Source organism: Oncorhynchus kisutch, linkage group LG2 (genome assembly GCF_002021735.2).
Source record: "Oncorhynchus kisutch isolate 150728-3 linkage group LG2, Okis_V2, whole genome shotgun sequence".
NCBI classification, from domain to species: domain Eukaryota; kingdom Metazoa; phylum Chordata; class Actinopteri; order Salmoniformes; family Salmonidae; genus Oncorhynchus; species Oncorhynchus kisutch.
Genome location: NC_034175.2, coordinates 66,108,410 through 66,125,600, shown reverse-complemented (window position 1 = coordinate 66,125,600; position 17,191 = coordinate 66,108,410). Strand labels below are relative to the sequence as shown.

The 17,191-nt window shown below is 43.7% G+C and overlaps 1 protein-coding gene across 1 annotated transcript; it reads left to right on the top strand.

Annotated features, from left to right (window-relative positions):
• The first annotated feature begins 9,708 nt into the window (after positions 1–9,708).
• Positions 9,709–16,685, top strand: LOC109903235 (nuclear receptor subfamily 0 group B member 1). Its single transcript, XM_020499886.2, has 2 exons — positions 9,709–10,548; positions 13,798–16,685. Exons 1-2 carry the CDS (start codon positions 9,825–9,827, stop codon positions 14,037–14,039), a joined length of 966 nt encoding a protein of 321 aa, XP_020355475.1. The 5' UTR covers positions 9,709–9,824; the 3' UTR covers positions 14,040–16,685.
• Positions 16,686–17,191: the final 506 nt, after the last annotated feature.

Sequence of the window (17,191 nt, the reverse complement as noted above, 5' to 3'; positions counted from 1 at the left end):
ACAACTGCACATCAGATAGGTGTGTGTGTGTGTGCGCATGTTTGTGTGAATGTCTCTGTATATTTGGCATCAAGAGAAACTACTCATCTGTGCTTCAGCAATTGACACAATCCCAGACATACAATGACAAGCCAATCACAATCCCAGACATACAATGACAAGCCAATCACAATCCCAGACATACAATGACAAGCCAATCACAATCGCACAGCCGATCATCAACAAAAAACAGACCTGGCTGTTCTCAGCAAAGACATTCTAGACAATTCTATGCTTCCAACTTTGTAGCAACAGTTTGGGGAAGGCCCTTTCCTGTTTCAGCATGACAATGCCCCCGTGCACAAAGCAAGGTCTATACAGGAATGTTTTGTTGAGATCGATGTGGAAGATCTTGACTGGCCTGCACAGAGTCCTGACCTAAACCCCATCGAACACCTTTGAGATAAATTGGAATGCCGACTGCGAGACAGGCCTAATTGCCCAACATCAGTGCCCGACCTCACTGATGCTGTTGTGGCTGAATGGAAGCAAGTCCCTGCAGCAATGTTCCAACATCTACTGGAAAGCTTTCCCAGAAGAGTGAAGGCTGTTATAGCAGCAAAGGGGGGACCAACTCCATATTAATGCCCATGGTTTTGGAATGAGATGTTTGATGAGCAGGTGTCCACATACTTCTGGTCATGTAGTGTTTATAGAGTGCATTTGGAAAGTATTCAGACCCGTTGACAACCTTCCAGATTTTGTTACGTTATAGCCTTGATAATGGTGCTGAAGGAGATGGCCTCCGTTTTACGATCCCATAACCAATTCTTATATTGTGTTTTTTTTCGCATAATTTGTAACTTATTTTGTACATAATGTTTCTGCCACCCTGTCTTATGACCGAAAAGAGACTCTTGATATCAGGGCGGTGATTACTCACCCCGTACTGGAGGAAATCTTCTTCTTCAACGAGTCGGACGGGAAGAATCTACTCCAGACACCCGACAAGGCCCTCATCTCCGTAATTCACAGGAGGGAAAGACGGAGGTATCGTGGACGACGGTCCGGGTGCCTTGTAAGGATCCGTCGCCGAGAGGGTAATCTAACTTTACCATCAGTCCTATTAGCCAACTTACATTCAATAGATAATAAAATAGACAAACTACGAGCACGTATATATCCTACCATATATATCCTACCATATATATCCTACCATATATATCCTACCATATACATCCTACCATATATATCCTACCATATATATCCTACCATATATATCTACCATATATATCCTACCATATATATCCTACCATATATATCCTACCATATATATCCTACCATATATATCCTACCATATATATCCTACCAACGGGACATTCAAAACTGTAATATCTTATTTTTCACCGAGTCGTGGCTGAACAATGACATAATTAACATACAGCTGGCGGGTTTGAATCTTTTTTAGCAGGATAGAACAGTGGCCTCTGGTAAGACAAGGGGCGGCGGCCTATGCATAGTTGTAAACAACATCTGGTGCACGAAATCTAAGGAAGTCTCAAGGTTTTGTTCGCCTGAAGTAGAGTTTCTCATGATAAGATGTAGACCACACTATTTACCAAGAAAGTTTACATCTATATGTTTCATAGCTGTCTATATACCACTGTAGACATATACTGGCACTAAGACCACACTCAATGAGCTGTATATGTCCATAAGAAAAAAGCAAACCGCTCATCCAGAGGGGGCGCTCCTAATGGCCGGGGACTTCAAAGCAGGGAAACTCAAATCAATTTTACCAAATTTTATAAGCATGTTAAATGTGCGACCAGAGGGGAAAAACTTTAGACCACCTTTACTCCACAATCAGAGACACGTACAAAGCTCTCCCTCGCCCTCTAATTCCTGTTTATAAGGAAAAACTAAAGCAGGAAGCACCAGTGACTCGGTCAATAAGAAAGTGGTCAGATGAAGCAGATGCTAAGCTACAGGACTGTTTTGCTAGCACAGACTGGAATACAGTGGGGCAAAAAAGTACTTAGTCAGCCACCAATTGTGCAAGTTCTCCCACTTAAAAAGATGAGAGAGGCCTGTAATTTTCATCATAGGTACACTTCAACTATGACAGACAAAATGAGAAGAAAAAAAATCCAGAAAATCACATTGTAGGATTTTTTATGAATTTATTTGCAAATTAAAGAAGAAGTTACAGGTCTGTGAGAGCCAGAAATCGTGCTTGTTTGTAGGTGACCAAATACTTATTTTCCACCATAATTTGCAAATAAATTAATTTAAAATCCTACAATGTGATTTTCTGGATTTTTTAAAATGATTTTGTCTATCATAGTTGAAGTGTACCTATGATGAAAATTACAGGCCTCTCTCATCTTTTTAAGTGGGAGAACTTGCACAATTGGTGTATATGATTTTTACTTTTTTGCCCCACTGTATGTCCCGGGATTCTTCCGATGGCATTGAGGAGTACACCACATCAGTAACTGGCTTCATCCATAAGTGCGTCGAGGACGTCGTCCCCATAGTGACCATATGTACATACCCCAACTAGAAGCCATGGATTACAGGCAACATCCACACTGAGCTAAAGGATAGAGCTGCTGCTTTCAAGGAGCAGGACTCTAACCCGGAAGTCTATAAGAAATCCTGCAATGTCCTCTGACGAACCATCAAACAGGCAAAGCATCAATATAGGACTAAGATTGAATCGGACTACACTGGCTCTGACGCTCGTCGGAAGTGGCAGGGCTTGCAAACTATTACAGACTACAAAGGGAAGCACAGCCACGAGCTGCCAAGTGACATGAACCTACCAGATGAGCTAAATTACTTCTATGCTTGTTTTGAGGCAAGTAACACTGAAACATGAATGACAGCACCAGCTGTTCTAGACGACTGTGTGATCACGCTCTCCATAGCCGATGTGAGTAAAACCTTTAAACAGATCAACATTCACAAGGACGCAGGGCCAGACGGATTACCAGGATGTGTACTCCGAGCATGTGATGACCAACTGGCAAGTGTCTTCACTGACATTTTCAACCTGTCCCTGACTGAGTCTGTAATACCAACTTGTTTTAAGCAGATCACCATAGTCCCTGTGCCCAAGAACACTAAGGTCACCTGCCTAAATGTCTACCGACCCGTAGCACTCATATCTGTAGCCATGAAGTGCTTTGAAAGGCTGGTCATGGCTCACATCAACACCATTAAACCAGAAACCCTAGACCCACTCCAATTTGCATACCACCCCAACAGATCCACAGATGATGCAATCTCTATTGCACTCAACACTGCCCTTTCCCACCTGGACAAAAGGAACACCTACGTGAGAATGCTGTTCATTGACTACAGCTCAGCATTCAACACCACAGTTCCCTCAAAGCTCATCACTAAGCTAAAGACCCTGGGACTAAACATCTCCCTCTGCAACTGGATCCTGGACTTCCAGACGGGCCGCCCCCAGGTGGTAAGGGTCGGGAACAACACATCCGCCACGCTGATCCTCAACACGGGGGCACCTCAGGGGTGCGTGCTCAGTCCCTTCCTGTACTCCCTGTTCACTCATGACTCCCCGGGCCAGGTACGACTCCAACACCATCATCAAGTTTGGCGATGAGTTTCAAGTTCCTTGGTGTCCACATCACCAACAAATTATCAAATTATCATGGTCCAAACACACTAAGACAGACACGACTAAGAGGACATGACAAAGCCTATTCCCCCTCAGGAGACTGAAAAGATTTGGCATCGGTCCTCAGATCCTCAAAAGGTTCTACAGCTGCACCATCGAGAGCATTCTGACTGGTTGCATGACTGCCTGATATGGCAACTGCTCGACCTCCGACTGCAAGGCATTACAGAGGGTAGTGCGTACGGCCCAGTACATCACTGGGGCCAAGCTTCCTGCCATCCAGGACCTCTATACACCTCTATACCAGGCTGTATTTTTTTGTAAATGTTTGAACTTTTTAAAGCATTGTTGGCTTGTAAGTATGTTGTATTATGGCACATGTGACAAATCAAATTTGATTTGATTCTAAAAAAAATACATGTTTTAATTGATCAATCAACACACAATACCTCATAATGACAAAGTAAAAACACGTTTTTAGAATTTTTGGCCATATATTACAAATAAAAAACTGAAATATAACATTACATAAGTATTCAGACCCTTTACTCAGTACTTTCTTTAAAAAACCTTTGGCAGCGATTACAGACTCAAGTCTTCTTAGGTCTTCTTCTTCCCGAAGCCACAGTATACAGTTGAAGTCGGAAGTTTACATACACCTTAGCCAAATACATTTAAACTCAGTTTTTCACAATTCCTGACATTTAATCCAAGTTAAAATTCCCTTTCTTAGATCAGATAGGATCACCACTTTACAAAGAATGTGAAATGCCAGAATAATAGTCGAGAGGATGATTTAGTTAAGCTTTTATTTCTTTCATCACATTCCCAGTGGGTCAGAAGTGTACATACACTCAATTAGTATTTGGTAGCATTGCCTTTAAATTGTTTAACTTGGGTCAAACGTTTCTGGTAGCCTTCCACAAGCTTCCCACGATAAGTTGGGTGAATTTTTGCCCATTCCTCCTGACAGAGCTGGTGTAACTGAGTCAGGTTTGTAGGCCTCCTTGCTCGCACACACTTTTTCAGTTCTGCCCACAAATTTTCTACAGCATTGAGGTAAGGGCTTTGTGATGGCTGCTCAAATACCTTGACTTTGTTGTCCTTAAGCCATTCTGCCACAACTTTGGAAGTATGCTTGGGGTCATTGTCCATTTGGAAGACCCATTTGCGACCAAGCTTTAACTTCCCTCCTGCAGCAAAGCATCCCCACAACATGATTCTGCCACCCCCGTGCTTCACTGTTGGGATGGTGTTCTTCGGCTTGCAAGCCTCCCCCTTCTTCCTCCAAACATAACGATGGTCATTATGGCCAAACAGTTCTATTTATGTTTCATCAGACCAGAGGACATTTCTCCAAATAGTACGATCTTTGTCCCCATGTTCAGTTGCAAACCGTAGTCTGCCTTTTTTATGGCGGTTTTGGAGCAGTGGCTTCTTCCTTGCTGAGCGGCCTTTCAGGTTATGTCGATATAGGACTCATTTTACTGTGGATGTAGATACTTTTGTACCTGTTTCCTCTTCACAAGGTCCTTTGCTGTTGTTCTGGGATTGATTTGCACTTTTCGCACCAAAGTACGAGAACTCTAGGAGACAGAACTCATGTCCTTCCTGAGTGGTATGATGGCTACGTGGTCCCATGGTGTTTATACTTGCATACTATTGTTTGTACAGATGAACGTTTTACCTTCAGGCGTTTGGAAATTGCTCCCAAGCATGAACCAGACTTGTGGAGGTCTACAATTCTTTCTTGGCTGAGTTCTTAGCTGATTTTTGACTTTTGATTTTCCCATGATGTCAAGCAAAGAGGCACTGAGTTTGAAGGTAGGCCTCGAAATACATTCGCAGGTACACCTCCAATTGACTCAAATTATGTCAATTAGCCTGTCAGAAGCTTCTAAAGCCATGACATAATTTTCTGGAATTTTCCAAGCTGTTTAAAGGCACAGTCACCTTTGTGTATGTAAACTTCTGACCCACTGGAATTGTGATACAGCCAGTTATAAGTGAAATAATCTGTCTGTAAACAATTGTTGGAAAAATGACTTGTGTCATGCACAAAGTAGATGTCCTAACCGACTTGCCAAAACTATAGTTTGTCAACAAGACATTTGTTCGACATTTGTTTGACTTCAACCTAAGTATATGTAAACTTCCGACTTCAACTGTATATATATATATATATATATATATATGTCTATTTTGTGTATGTCTATATGTCTATTTTTTTTTCTTTTGAAAATCTGCCACTGAACCGCACAGTTCTATCTTGTGAGAGTACACACAAACTTTAGAATATTTTACCAAGGCAACATAACATTTTTTTTTTCAAGGGACACCTGGCATAGAGGTTAGAGCTCTCAAATAGAAGGCATAATCATCGCAGCAGCTATGGTATGGATAAAGACAATGTGACACCTCCACAGCTGCATGATTATGTGATCTCTCTATAATGTTGAGTAATTTAACTATTTCCAGACCCAACAAATAACAGAACACTATGGAAGGCTACTGTTGCTGTATTGTAGCCTACTCAACTCTACCCCATCAACCAACTACTAGCTAGTGACAAAGCCATGTTGTTATCATTTAGCAATTTTGTACTGTAGCTTACACTACCCCATATCAACCAACTAGCTGACTAGCAGTACCAAGGCTATATTTTTGTCATTCAGTAATGCTGTAATGATACTGTAACCTATTGTAGACCACATTAACCACCTACAGTAGCGAGCTAGTGATAGCTTAGCTAGCTAGCTATCTAGCTACAAAGAAACTTTGAATGGCATCATCAGGGTTTTTAACTTAACATCTAGGTAATTAGTATGATTGCAGGTAAAACAACTTTAGAGATGATTACAAAGTTCAAAAGCAAAGTTGACTTACCGGTCTGCTGTTCTTGGGAACTAGACGGAGGCGTCCACATAAGAGTTTAGCTAGTTAGCATCGCTAACATTAGAAAGGGAAAGGGGGATACCTAGTCAGTTTTCCGACTGAATGTATTCAACTGAAATGTGTCTTCCGCATTAACCCAATGTTAGCTATCAAACTATCCAGCAAGAATATAGAGGTAAAAATCTAAAGAAACCGCCGCACAGGGGGTGGCCAAAGATTGCATGTTCGAATCCAGCGATAGAAAATTGTCTTTGATATTTATAGTTTACAGCTTATTCCAAACCTTAAAAATTCAGAGTTAATGTCTATCCTTAAGAATACGGAGTTAGTGCTTAAACTTAACCTTGGAATGATACAGAGAAGTAACCAAGCACTTCGAAATTTGACATTTGAAACAACATCGAAATTTGACGTTTGAGAAACATGGATGAATGTCTAATTCTGACGTGAGACTGGGAGAGCTTGATGATTGTTCTGTTAAAGTATAATAAGGCAATGTATAAATACATTTAGCCACTGTGACCTTCCTATTTTAGCAGGTGGTACACACACAAACACACACACACACACACACACACACACACACACACACACACACACACACACACACACACACACACACACACACACACACACACACACACACACACACACACACACACACACACACACACACACACACACACACACACACACACACACACACACACACACACACACAGAGGGAGTATATGTCAGTGGATAGTACAGGGGTATGCTGACCCATGTTTTACTGGGCAGGGGACCAGCAGATCTGGGCCCAGAGAGACAGTCTGGATCACATCACACACAGACAGGAGAGGACAGGAGAGGACAAACTGGACCTAAGAGGGTGATATCACTGCCTCTCCCATCTCCTCTCTCCTTTCCTCCTCCTCTTCTTTTCTCTCCTTACACATGCCTTCCACTCCTCTCACCCGCCCTCTGCTCTCCCAAATAGAGTATGAGATCATGATTATAAATCTAAGGCTATAAATCTTCTGCCAATCTGGCACAGTGGCTTTAACTGTTACCTGACATTAACAGCTTCCAAACCAGCACTTTTCTGTTTTGCACTCTCACTCATATGAACATTCAAAACAGTACAGTAAAACATGAGTGCCTTTCTGTCTTTGCAGTGGGTGGAAAACGATTGGCCCTTTTCTGTGGCATTAAAGAAACTGACTTCTGAGGCAAAATCACAATTCATGGGTAGGGGCCTGAATTCGCCTTCCATCCTCATTACCCTAACCAGATTAACAAGTAGAGGAATAGAAGACTATGACAGAATGAGAAGAATTTGTATTACCTGAGAGGCAAAGAGAGCAGGGGGGAGTGTTGGAGAGGCGAGGAGAGGAGGAGAGGGTTGGAAAGGAGCAGAGAAGAGGGTTGGAGAGGGTGAGAGAGGAGAGGGTTGGATAGGTAGAGAGGAGAGGGTTGGAGGCGAGGGATGGAGAGGAGAGAGTTGGAGAAGAGGAGAGGATTGGAGAGGAGGAGAGGGTTGGAGAGTATTGAAGAGAGAAGAAGGAGAGGGTTGGAGAGGATTGAAGAGGGTACAGGGTTGGAGAGCGTTGGAGAGGAGGAGAGGGTTGGAGACGAGAGAGTTAGATAGGAGAGGAGAAGGTTGGAGAGGAGGAGAGGGTTGGAGAGGAGTGGGTTGGAGAGGGTTGAAGAGGAGAGGGGAGGGTTGGAGAAGGTTTGAGAGGGTTGGAGAGGACAGCCTTTGCTCTGGTTCTTTATCCCAGCTCGACCTTGAATATAAACATGTAAAACATCTCTATTTTCTCGCTGCTGTGTATCAATAGAAAGCCATTCTCTCTCTGTTTAATGTTCTGAAGCTGCGGTCAAAGTTTCTCTTCCTGTCTTGGATTCTTGGAGCACACAGTGTAGAATGAGGTCTCTCTCCCCTGTTTATGAATACGGCTAGTCACTCAATGCCAGTCATTTCTCCAAGCCCAAAACAACCTTTTCTAAACACTATACAGTAGAGGCAGTGTGGAAGTCTTTGTTCAGGCTCTCCCCTGGACTACCAAATGTAGTCTCAAGGCTCATGCACTTACAACCTTTCCTATACTTGATGCCCCCTATGTGTCTTTCTCTCTCTCTCTATCTCTCTCTCTATCTCTCTCTCTATCTATCTATCTATCTATCTATCTATCTATCTATCTATCTATCTATCTATCTATCTATCTATCTATCTATCTATCTATCTATCTATCTATCTATCTATCTATCTATCTATCTATCTATCTATCTATCTATCTATCTATCTATCTATCTATCTATCTATCTATCTATCTATCTATCTATCTATCTATCTATCTATCTATCTATCTATCTATCTATCTATCTATCTTTAAATGTTCTATCCCTCTCTCCCTCCCCCCCCAGTCTTGTCCCATAATACAATCTGAGAGAAAAACATTCTTCCTGAATATTGCCTCCACCTCCTCTACCTTCCTTCCTCCAGGTTAGTCCACCCCCCCCCCCCCCCCCCCCCCCCCCCCCACACCCCTGGTGACAGATGTGCTGGGAGCGTTGAGTCATGACATCATAATTCAAGCGTTCCAGTTTTCACGGTTAAATCAATAACAGTGTGTCCGAGTCAAGGTTAGCGCCAGGCCTTCCCAGTGCTGCTCTCTCTGCTCCTGTTCACATAGAAAATCAGATAAATTCTCCCTAAAATAATTAAGCCTTCAGCTCTGTCTCTGGCCTATTCTTTACCAGCTAACAGCTGATTAACGGTGCTATGAGGGAGTCAAGACAAAATCCTAAGAATAGAGTATCTCTCTCACACACACAAACACAAGTGTGCACACACAGACACACTCACAGAAATAGAGCAAGTGTGAATATTTGTTTTGCTTTTGGGATAGTGAGATAAATATAGACCGTTGTGTCCAAAAATAACTGGATAACCTCAAGGGTATAGAATTGGTCAGTCTGTCTGCCCCCCCCAGTCTCTCTGTCTGCCTCCTTGTGTGATATAATTGGCATGCCCTGAGGTACCGTTTGTCCTTTTCCGTATAGGCTATTTTAAACTAACTGAAGGGGTGATGCTGCTTAACATGTTATTTTATGATACTGGAATGACCTTACTATTCATCTTGCAGCAGCTGGCTCCCTCTGGGTGCACGTACTGGGGAGGACTGGAGCAGCACAGGGAGAAAGGGGGGAGAGAGAGAGCATGAGTGAGTGAGTGGGAGGCGTCTCTGAGGTGGAATATGTAAAAAGTCTAAACAACAAGTCCTCCAAGCTCGGGGACAGACGGGAGCTAGTATAAATGTGCTGCTGTTGGCGCGGGGGTAATAGGGGCCAAAAAACACCCTCCCCCTCTCTGGATGTAAGCGCGCCACTGGCCATGGCCACTCTGGAGGGCTGTCATTGTCAGGGCGCCGGGGGGCAAAACAATAACAACAGCATCCTGTACAACATACTGAAGAACGACAGCCTTACGACCACCGAGGAACCAACATCACAACCACAACACAGACAGCAGCACCAAGTGCTCAAGGTCTCCTCCTGCTCCTCTTCTTCGCGGTTCGAGCTTAGGCAGCAACAGGCTTGCTCTTGCGGTTCCTCGCTGCGACGGGGGTCTCTCCGGTCCCCCCAGGTGACCTGCAAAGCCGCATCGGCGGTCCTCATGAAGACTCTGCGATTTGTAAAGAACGTGCCGTGTTTCCGCGAGCTTCCCGAGGATGACCAGCTGCTGCTCGTTCGGAACGGCTGGGTGCCGCTGCTTGTGCTGGGCCTCGCGCAGGACCGGGTGGACTTCGAGACCACGGAGACCGCGGAACCTAGCATGTTGCAGCGGATCCTGACCGGCGGCTGTGTCAGCCAAGGCGGCTTAATGGACAGACAGGTTGAGCCGGAGCAGAGCGCGGGAACACCCGGGGTCTCTCTCGCGGATATCCAGGGCATCAAAGAGTTCCTGAAAAAGTGTTGGGGTTTAGACATCAGTACCAAGGAATATGCCTACCTCAAAGGAGCCGTGCTCTTCAACTCAGGTGGGCTGGGTGCTTTAATAACGCAGGTTATTTACTCACTAGTCATCGTCTCCTTGTGTCCTTGATTGAGTTCATGTAATGGTATAGCCTACATACTCTATATGCAATTTAATACATTACTCTGTCTCTAGTTCTGAAAGTTTGGAAAGCAGTTACATATTTATATTTTCTACAGAAAACAAACAAAGCTTATTTAATATGTGGGTAATTTTGAACATAATGGACAATTGTGTCGTTCCACCAATTAAGCCTTTTGAGTAGAGTACCTTAATCAAAAAATAATTTTAAGATTCTGCCATAAAGAGCACATATTCACCTTAAAAAATATGCGTTTTTTCCATCTCATGAACAAAAACAAGGTTGCCCAACAGTATCGAAGACTTCATCTTAAATCAGTCATAATCTCCTTGTGACAGGGGGAATGGAAGCCTGTTGTGTGCAACAGGGAGGGGCAATTGAATGCAAGCTTCACAAAACAAACAGTATCAAATCTAATTTTATTTGTCACATACACGTGGTTAGCAGATGTTAATGCAAGTGTAGCAAAATGCTTGTGCCTCTAGTTCCGACAGTGCAGTAAAATCTAACAAGTAATCTAACAATTCCACAACTACCTAATACACACACATCTAAAGGGGTGAATGAGAATATGTACATATAAATATATGGATGAGCGATGGCCGACCTGCACAGGCAAGGTGCAATAGGTGGTATAAAATACAGTATATACATATGATATGAGTATTGTAAGATATGTAAACATTATTAAAGTGGAATTATTTAAAGTGGCATTGTTTAAAGTGACTAGTGTATAATTTATTAAAGTGGCCAGTGATTGGGTCTTAGTGTAGGCAGCAGCTTCTCTGAGTTAGTGATTGCTGTTTAACAGTCTGATGGCCTTGAGATAGGAGCTGTTTTTCAGTCTCTCTGTCCCTGCTTTGATGCACCTGTACTGACCTCACCTTCTGGATGGTAGCGGTGTGAACAGGCAGTGGCTCGGGTGGTTGTTGTCCTTGATGATCTTTTTGGCCTTCCTGTGACATCGGGTGCTGTAGGTGTCATGGAGGGCAGGTAGTTTGCCCCCGGTGATGCGTTGTGCAGACCGTACGACCCTCTGGAGAGCTTTGCGGTTGAGGGCCGGTAAGATGCACTTCTTGATGACAGAAGTGAGTGCTACGGGGCGGTAGTCATTTACTTCAGTTATCTTTGCCTTCTTGGGTACAGGAACAATGGTGGCCATCTTGAAGCATGTGGGGACAGCAGACTGGGATAGGGAGAGATTGAATATGTCCGTAAACACACCAGCCGCTGGTGTGCGAATGCTCTGAAGACGCGGCTGGGGATGCCGTCTGTGCCAGCAGCCTTACGAGGGTTAACACGTTTAAATGTTTTACTCACGTCGGCCACGGTCCTTGTTAGTGGGCCGCCACGGTGGCACTGTATTATCCTCAAAGAAGGTGTTTAGTTTGTCTGGAAACGGGATGTCGGTGTCCGTGACGTGGCTGGTTTTCTTTTTGTAGTCCGTGATTTCCTGTAGATCCTGCCACATACGTCTCGTGTCTGAGCCGTTGAATTGCGACTCCACTTTGTCCCTGTACCGGTATTTATGCACTAGTCATTGTCTCGTTGTGTCCTTGATTGAGTTCATGTAATGGTATAGCCTACATACTCTATATGCAATTGAATACATTACTCAATACATTACTAATACATTACTCTGTCTCTGTCTCTAGTTTGAAAAGCATATTTATATTTTCTACAGAAAACAAACAAAGCTGATTTAATATGTGGGTAATTTCGAGCATAATGGACAATTGGGTCGTTCCACCAATTAAGCCTTTTGAGTAGAAAAAAAACAGAATCAGCGAATTTTAAGATTCTGCCATAAAGAGCACATATTCACCTTAAAAAAATACACGTTTTTCCATCTCAAGAGCAAAAACAAGTTTGTACCGGTCCCTGTACTGGTATTTCGTTTGTTTGATTGCCTTGCGGAGGGTTTGATTGCCTTGCGGACGGTATCTATGGGTAACACGGTTGAAGTTGTATGCATGACCCACTTAGTTTTCCATGACAAAACACAATAAAATGTCCATAAACAGTATAAATTATCTTCAGAAATGACTTTGTCAAAGTAACAAAATAACTAGGGCTTTACAATGATGGTTTAAACTTGGAGAAATGTTGGGGTTAGGTGGTTTAAAATCTTCCTGGATGTCAGAGAGGATGCACAGAGGGACATGTCAAAATGAAGAAATGTTGGGGTTAAGTGGTTCCTGGATGTCAGAGAGGATGCACAGAGGGACATGTCAAAATGCAGAATTCTGGCACTTGATTATATGATATATATTGATAATATTGATTATATTTAATGTTCCATGTGGCACTTCATTTAATATAACAGTCTATTAAAATTCTATATATGTGCAACCTTTCTACTTTAATAATCAAAGGCAGTCAATATGTATATATACAGTATATTTATAATCCAGTTAAACCAAACATACACTGATTGTACAAAACATTAGGAACCAATTTTGCCCTCAGAACAGCCTCAATTCATCCAATGCTTCCCAGAGTTGTGTCAAGTTGGCTGGATGTCCTTTGGATGGTGGACCAATCTTAATACACACAGGAAACTGTTGAGTGTGAAAAACCCAGCAGCTTTGCAGTTCTTGACACACTCAAACTGGCGCCCCTTGCACCTACTACCATACCCGTTCGAAGGCACTTCAATAGTTTGTCAAAAAAGATTTGGCATGGGTCCCCAGATCCACAAAAGTTATACCGCTGCACTATCGAGAGCATCCTGATTTAACAAGTGACATCAATAAGGATTCACCTGGTTATTCTATGTCATGGAAAGAGCAGGTGTTCTTAATGTTTTAAACATGAAACACAATGTACAGTCACCATATTAGCCTATTTATTCCCTTCATCTACTTCTAAGGAAGCAGTTTGTGGTATTGTTTTAGCAATTGGTATTGTTTTAAGAGATTTGCATCCTTCAATATCTGGAGACTTCAGAAACCTTGCCAGAGGGCGTTGTGAGATATTTGTGGATGATTTGGGAGGTAGTCTACAATCAAGACCTTCTCATTTTTCAACAGATGAGACACCTGGTTACCATGATGACTCGGGTTACCTGAATTTCAACCCAAACAGTTCATGTACTTGTCCAAAGTTTCTATATGATAATTGATTTATTCTCCTCCACTACTATCCCCCACCCCCTCCACCTCTCCCCAGATCTCCCTGGTCTGTGCTACCTCAACTACATCCAGTCACTGCGGAGCGAGGCTCACCAGGCTCTCAACGAGTATGTGAAGCTGATCCACAGGGACGACGCCACGCGCTTTGCCAAGCTGCTCATCGCCCTGGCCATGCTGAGGGCCATCAGCCCCCCGGTGGTGGCACAGCTCTTCTTCAAGCCCATCATTGGAGCCGTCAATATGGAGGAGGTCCTGCTGGAGATGTTCTATGGGAAGTAGAGGCTTTCTATGGTCCTGTCCAGAAACAACCCCTAGATATAGCCCCCAAGTCCTTCTCTTAGTCCTTACTCCCTAGGCAATTTCACCTATTCCATACCCACTAGAAACGTGACCTTGCCATAGACTCTCCACCCCCATTTCCCCACTTCCGCTAGCCCCTAGCTCCTATTGGATAGTAATAAGCAAAAAAAACATGCCCAATACAGGAACAATATGATAGCTCCACCTTGCCCTCCAGTTGGCTATACAGGAACAATATGATAGCTCCACCTTGCCCTCCGGTTGGCTATACAGGAACAATATGATAGCTCCACCTTGCCCTCCAGTTGGCTATACAGGAACAATATGATAGCTCCACCTTGCCCTCCAGTTGGCTATACAGGAACAATATGATAGCTCCACCTTGCCCTCCAGTTGGCTATACAGGAACAATATGATAGCTCCACCTTGCCCTCCGGTTGGCTATACAGGAACAATATGATAGCTCCACCTTGCCCTCCAGTTGGCTATACAGGAACAATATGATAGCTCCACCTTGCCCTCCGGTTGGCTATACAGGAACAATATGATAGCTCCACCTTGCCCTCCAGTTGGCTATAAAGGAACAATATGATAGCTCCACCTTGCCCTCCAGTTGGCTATAAAGGAACAATATGATAGCTCCACCTTGCCCTCCAGTTGGCTATACAGGAACAATATGATAGCTCCACCTTGCCCTCCGGTTGGCTATAAAGAAACAATATGATAGCTCCACCTTGCCCTCCGGTTGGCTATAAAGGAACAATATGATAGCTCCACCTTGCCCTCCAGTTGGCTATACAGGAACAATATGATAGCTCCATCTTGCCCTCCAGTTGGCTATACAGGAACAATATGATAGCTCCACCTTGCCCTCCAGTTGGCTATACAGGAACAATATGATAGCTCCACCTTGCCCTCCGGTTGGCTATAAAGGAACAATATGATAGCTCCACCTTGCCCTCCAGTTGGCTATACAGGAACAATATGATAGCTCCATCTTGCCCTCCAGTTGGCTATACAGGAACAATATGATAGCTCCACCTTGCCCTCCGGTTGGCTATAAAGGAACAATATGATAGCTCCACCTTGCCCTCCGGTTGGCTATACAGGAACAATATGATAGCTCCATCTTGCCCTCCGGTTGGCTATACAGGAACAATATGATAGCTCCATCTTGCCCTCCAGTTGGCTATACAGGAACAATATGATAGCTCTACCTTGCCCTCCGGTTGGCTATACAGGAACAATATGATAGCTCCACCTTGCCCTCCGGTTGGCTATACAGGAACAATATGATAGCTCCATCTTGCCCTCCAGTTGGCTATACAGGAACAATATGATAGCTCCACCTTGCCCTCCGGTTGGCTATACAGGAACAATATGATAGCTCCACCTTGCCCTCCGGTTGGCTATACAGGAACAATATGATAGCTCCACCTTGCCCTCCGGTTGGCTATACAGGAACAATATGATAGCTCCATCTTGCCCTCCAGTTGGCTATAAAGGAACAATATGATAGCTCCACCTTGCCCTCCAGTTGGCTATACAGGAACAATATGATAGCTCCATCTTGCCCTCCAGTTGGCTATACAGGAACAATATGATAGCTCCATCTTGCCCTCCAGTTGGCTATACAGGAACAATATGATAGCTCCACCTTGCCCTCCGGTTGGCTATGCAGGAACAATATGATAGCTCCATCTTGCCCTCCGGTTGGCTATACAGGAACAAGATGATAGCTCCATCTTACCCTCCGGTTGGCTGTACAGGAACAATATATGATAGCTCCATCTTGCCCTCCGGTTGGCTGTACAGGAACAATATATGATAGCTCCATCTTACCCTCCGGTTGGCTGTACAGGAACAATATATGATAGCTCCATCTTGCCCTCCGGTTGGCTATACAGGAACAAGATGATAGCTCCATCTTACCCTCCGGTTGGCTATAAATGTTTTTTTTGCTATATTACATCTATCAAATCCTCTCAGATCAATATCTGTGGGGTTTATTCTGGACTGGCCCTTTCCATCGAACGGACAGAAGAACACATCTGTAGTTCTAGTAGAACTAACTAACTGTTAACCAACCGTTTGATCTGAATGGACCATTGAACAGAAGGACAGACAAAGGAAGAGATGTGTGTTTTGTTAAAGATGTTTTGGACACTGGTTGATTAAGAACAGTGGGGGTGAAGGGGGTGTTGGGGGCAGGCTGATGATCAGCCTGTAACTTTCTTTTTATATAAAACAATTTTTCTATCATAAAAGTATTCTCTGAACTGCTTTGCCGTGCTTGTGTCAGGTGAGTGGTGCTCAAACTGTCTCTATGGTGATCAGAAAGGTGTAGGATGATGTTGCCCCTGGACACTGATCTAAGGTCAGAGTGGAGTTTTACCCCCTAACGATTAAGGTTAAGGGTAAAATGTTCCTAGATCTGTGCCTAAGGGCAACATCTACCCAGACAGATCAGAAAACCCAATGTTCCTTTTCAGTAACTATGGTGGATTATGTGTTCTGAATAAAGTTTGATGTCTGTTCACAGTTCGCTGCTCCCCCATGCAATCTTTAATTCAACACGGGTCTGAATTGGGAGCAGCAAACATGGAGCGGACATGACCTTTTTTCCACAGTTGTCCTTCTCTGTTCAGGTTGGAACATTCTCTTTTCATCGGAGTGTGGGATCTGAGCCCTAGGAAGCTAGCTGGTACTAAGCAGTGAAGAATGGCCTTCTTCAAATCTGATTGGTAGAAATCCCAGTATAGCTCCGGGCTTGGTTATATAAATCCTCTACCACTCACTGTTGTCCTGGACTCACATCTCACCATATTGATACTCTACTCATACTCTGGTTTCGACTCAATCGATTTTTCCTGTGTCTCTGTCTGAGGCAATAGGTGATTGTTGCCGTGCTATTGCATTCATTTATCATGCAAGCACAAAGTTTAGAGTGTAATTGTATCCATTGTAGGATTATCATGAGGCTGGTAAGAGAAACAGCAATGGACCTGTTATGACCACAAGAGGGCACTGTTTAAACATCACACTGGTAGTGTCATGCACTCATGCGGACACAGACACACACATGCGCACACACACACAAAACCCAGCTTCAGGGCAATCACAGGTGTGCA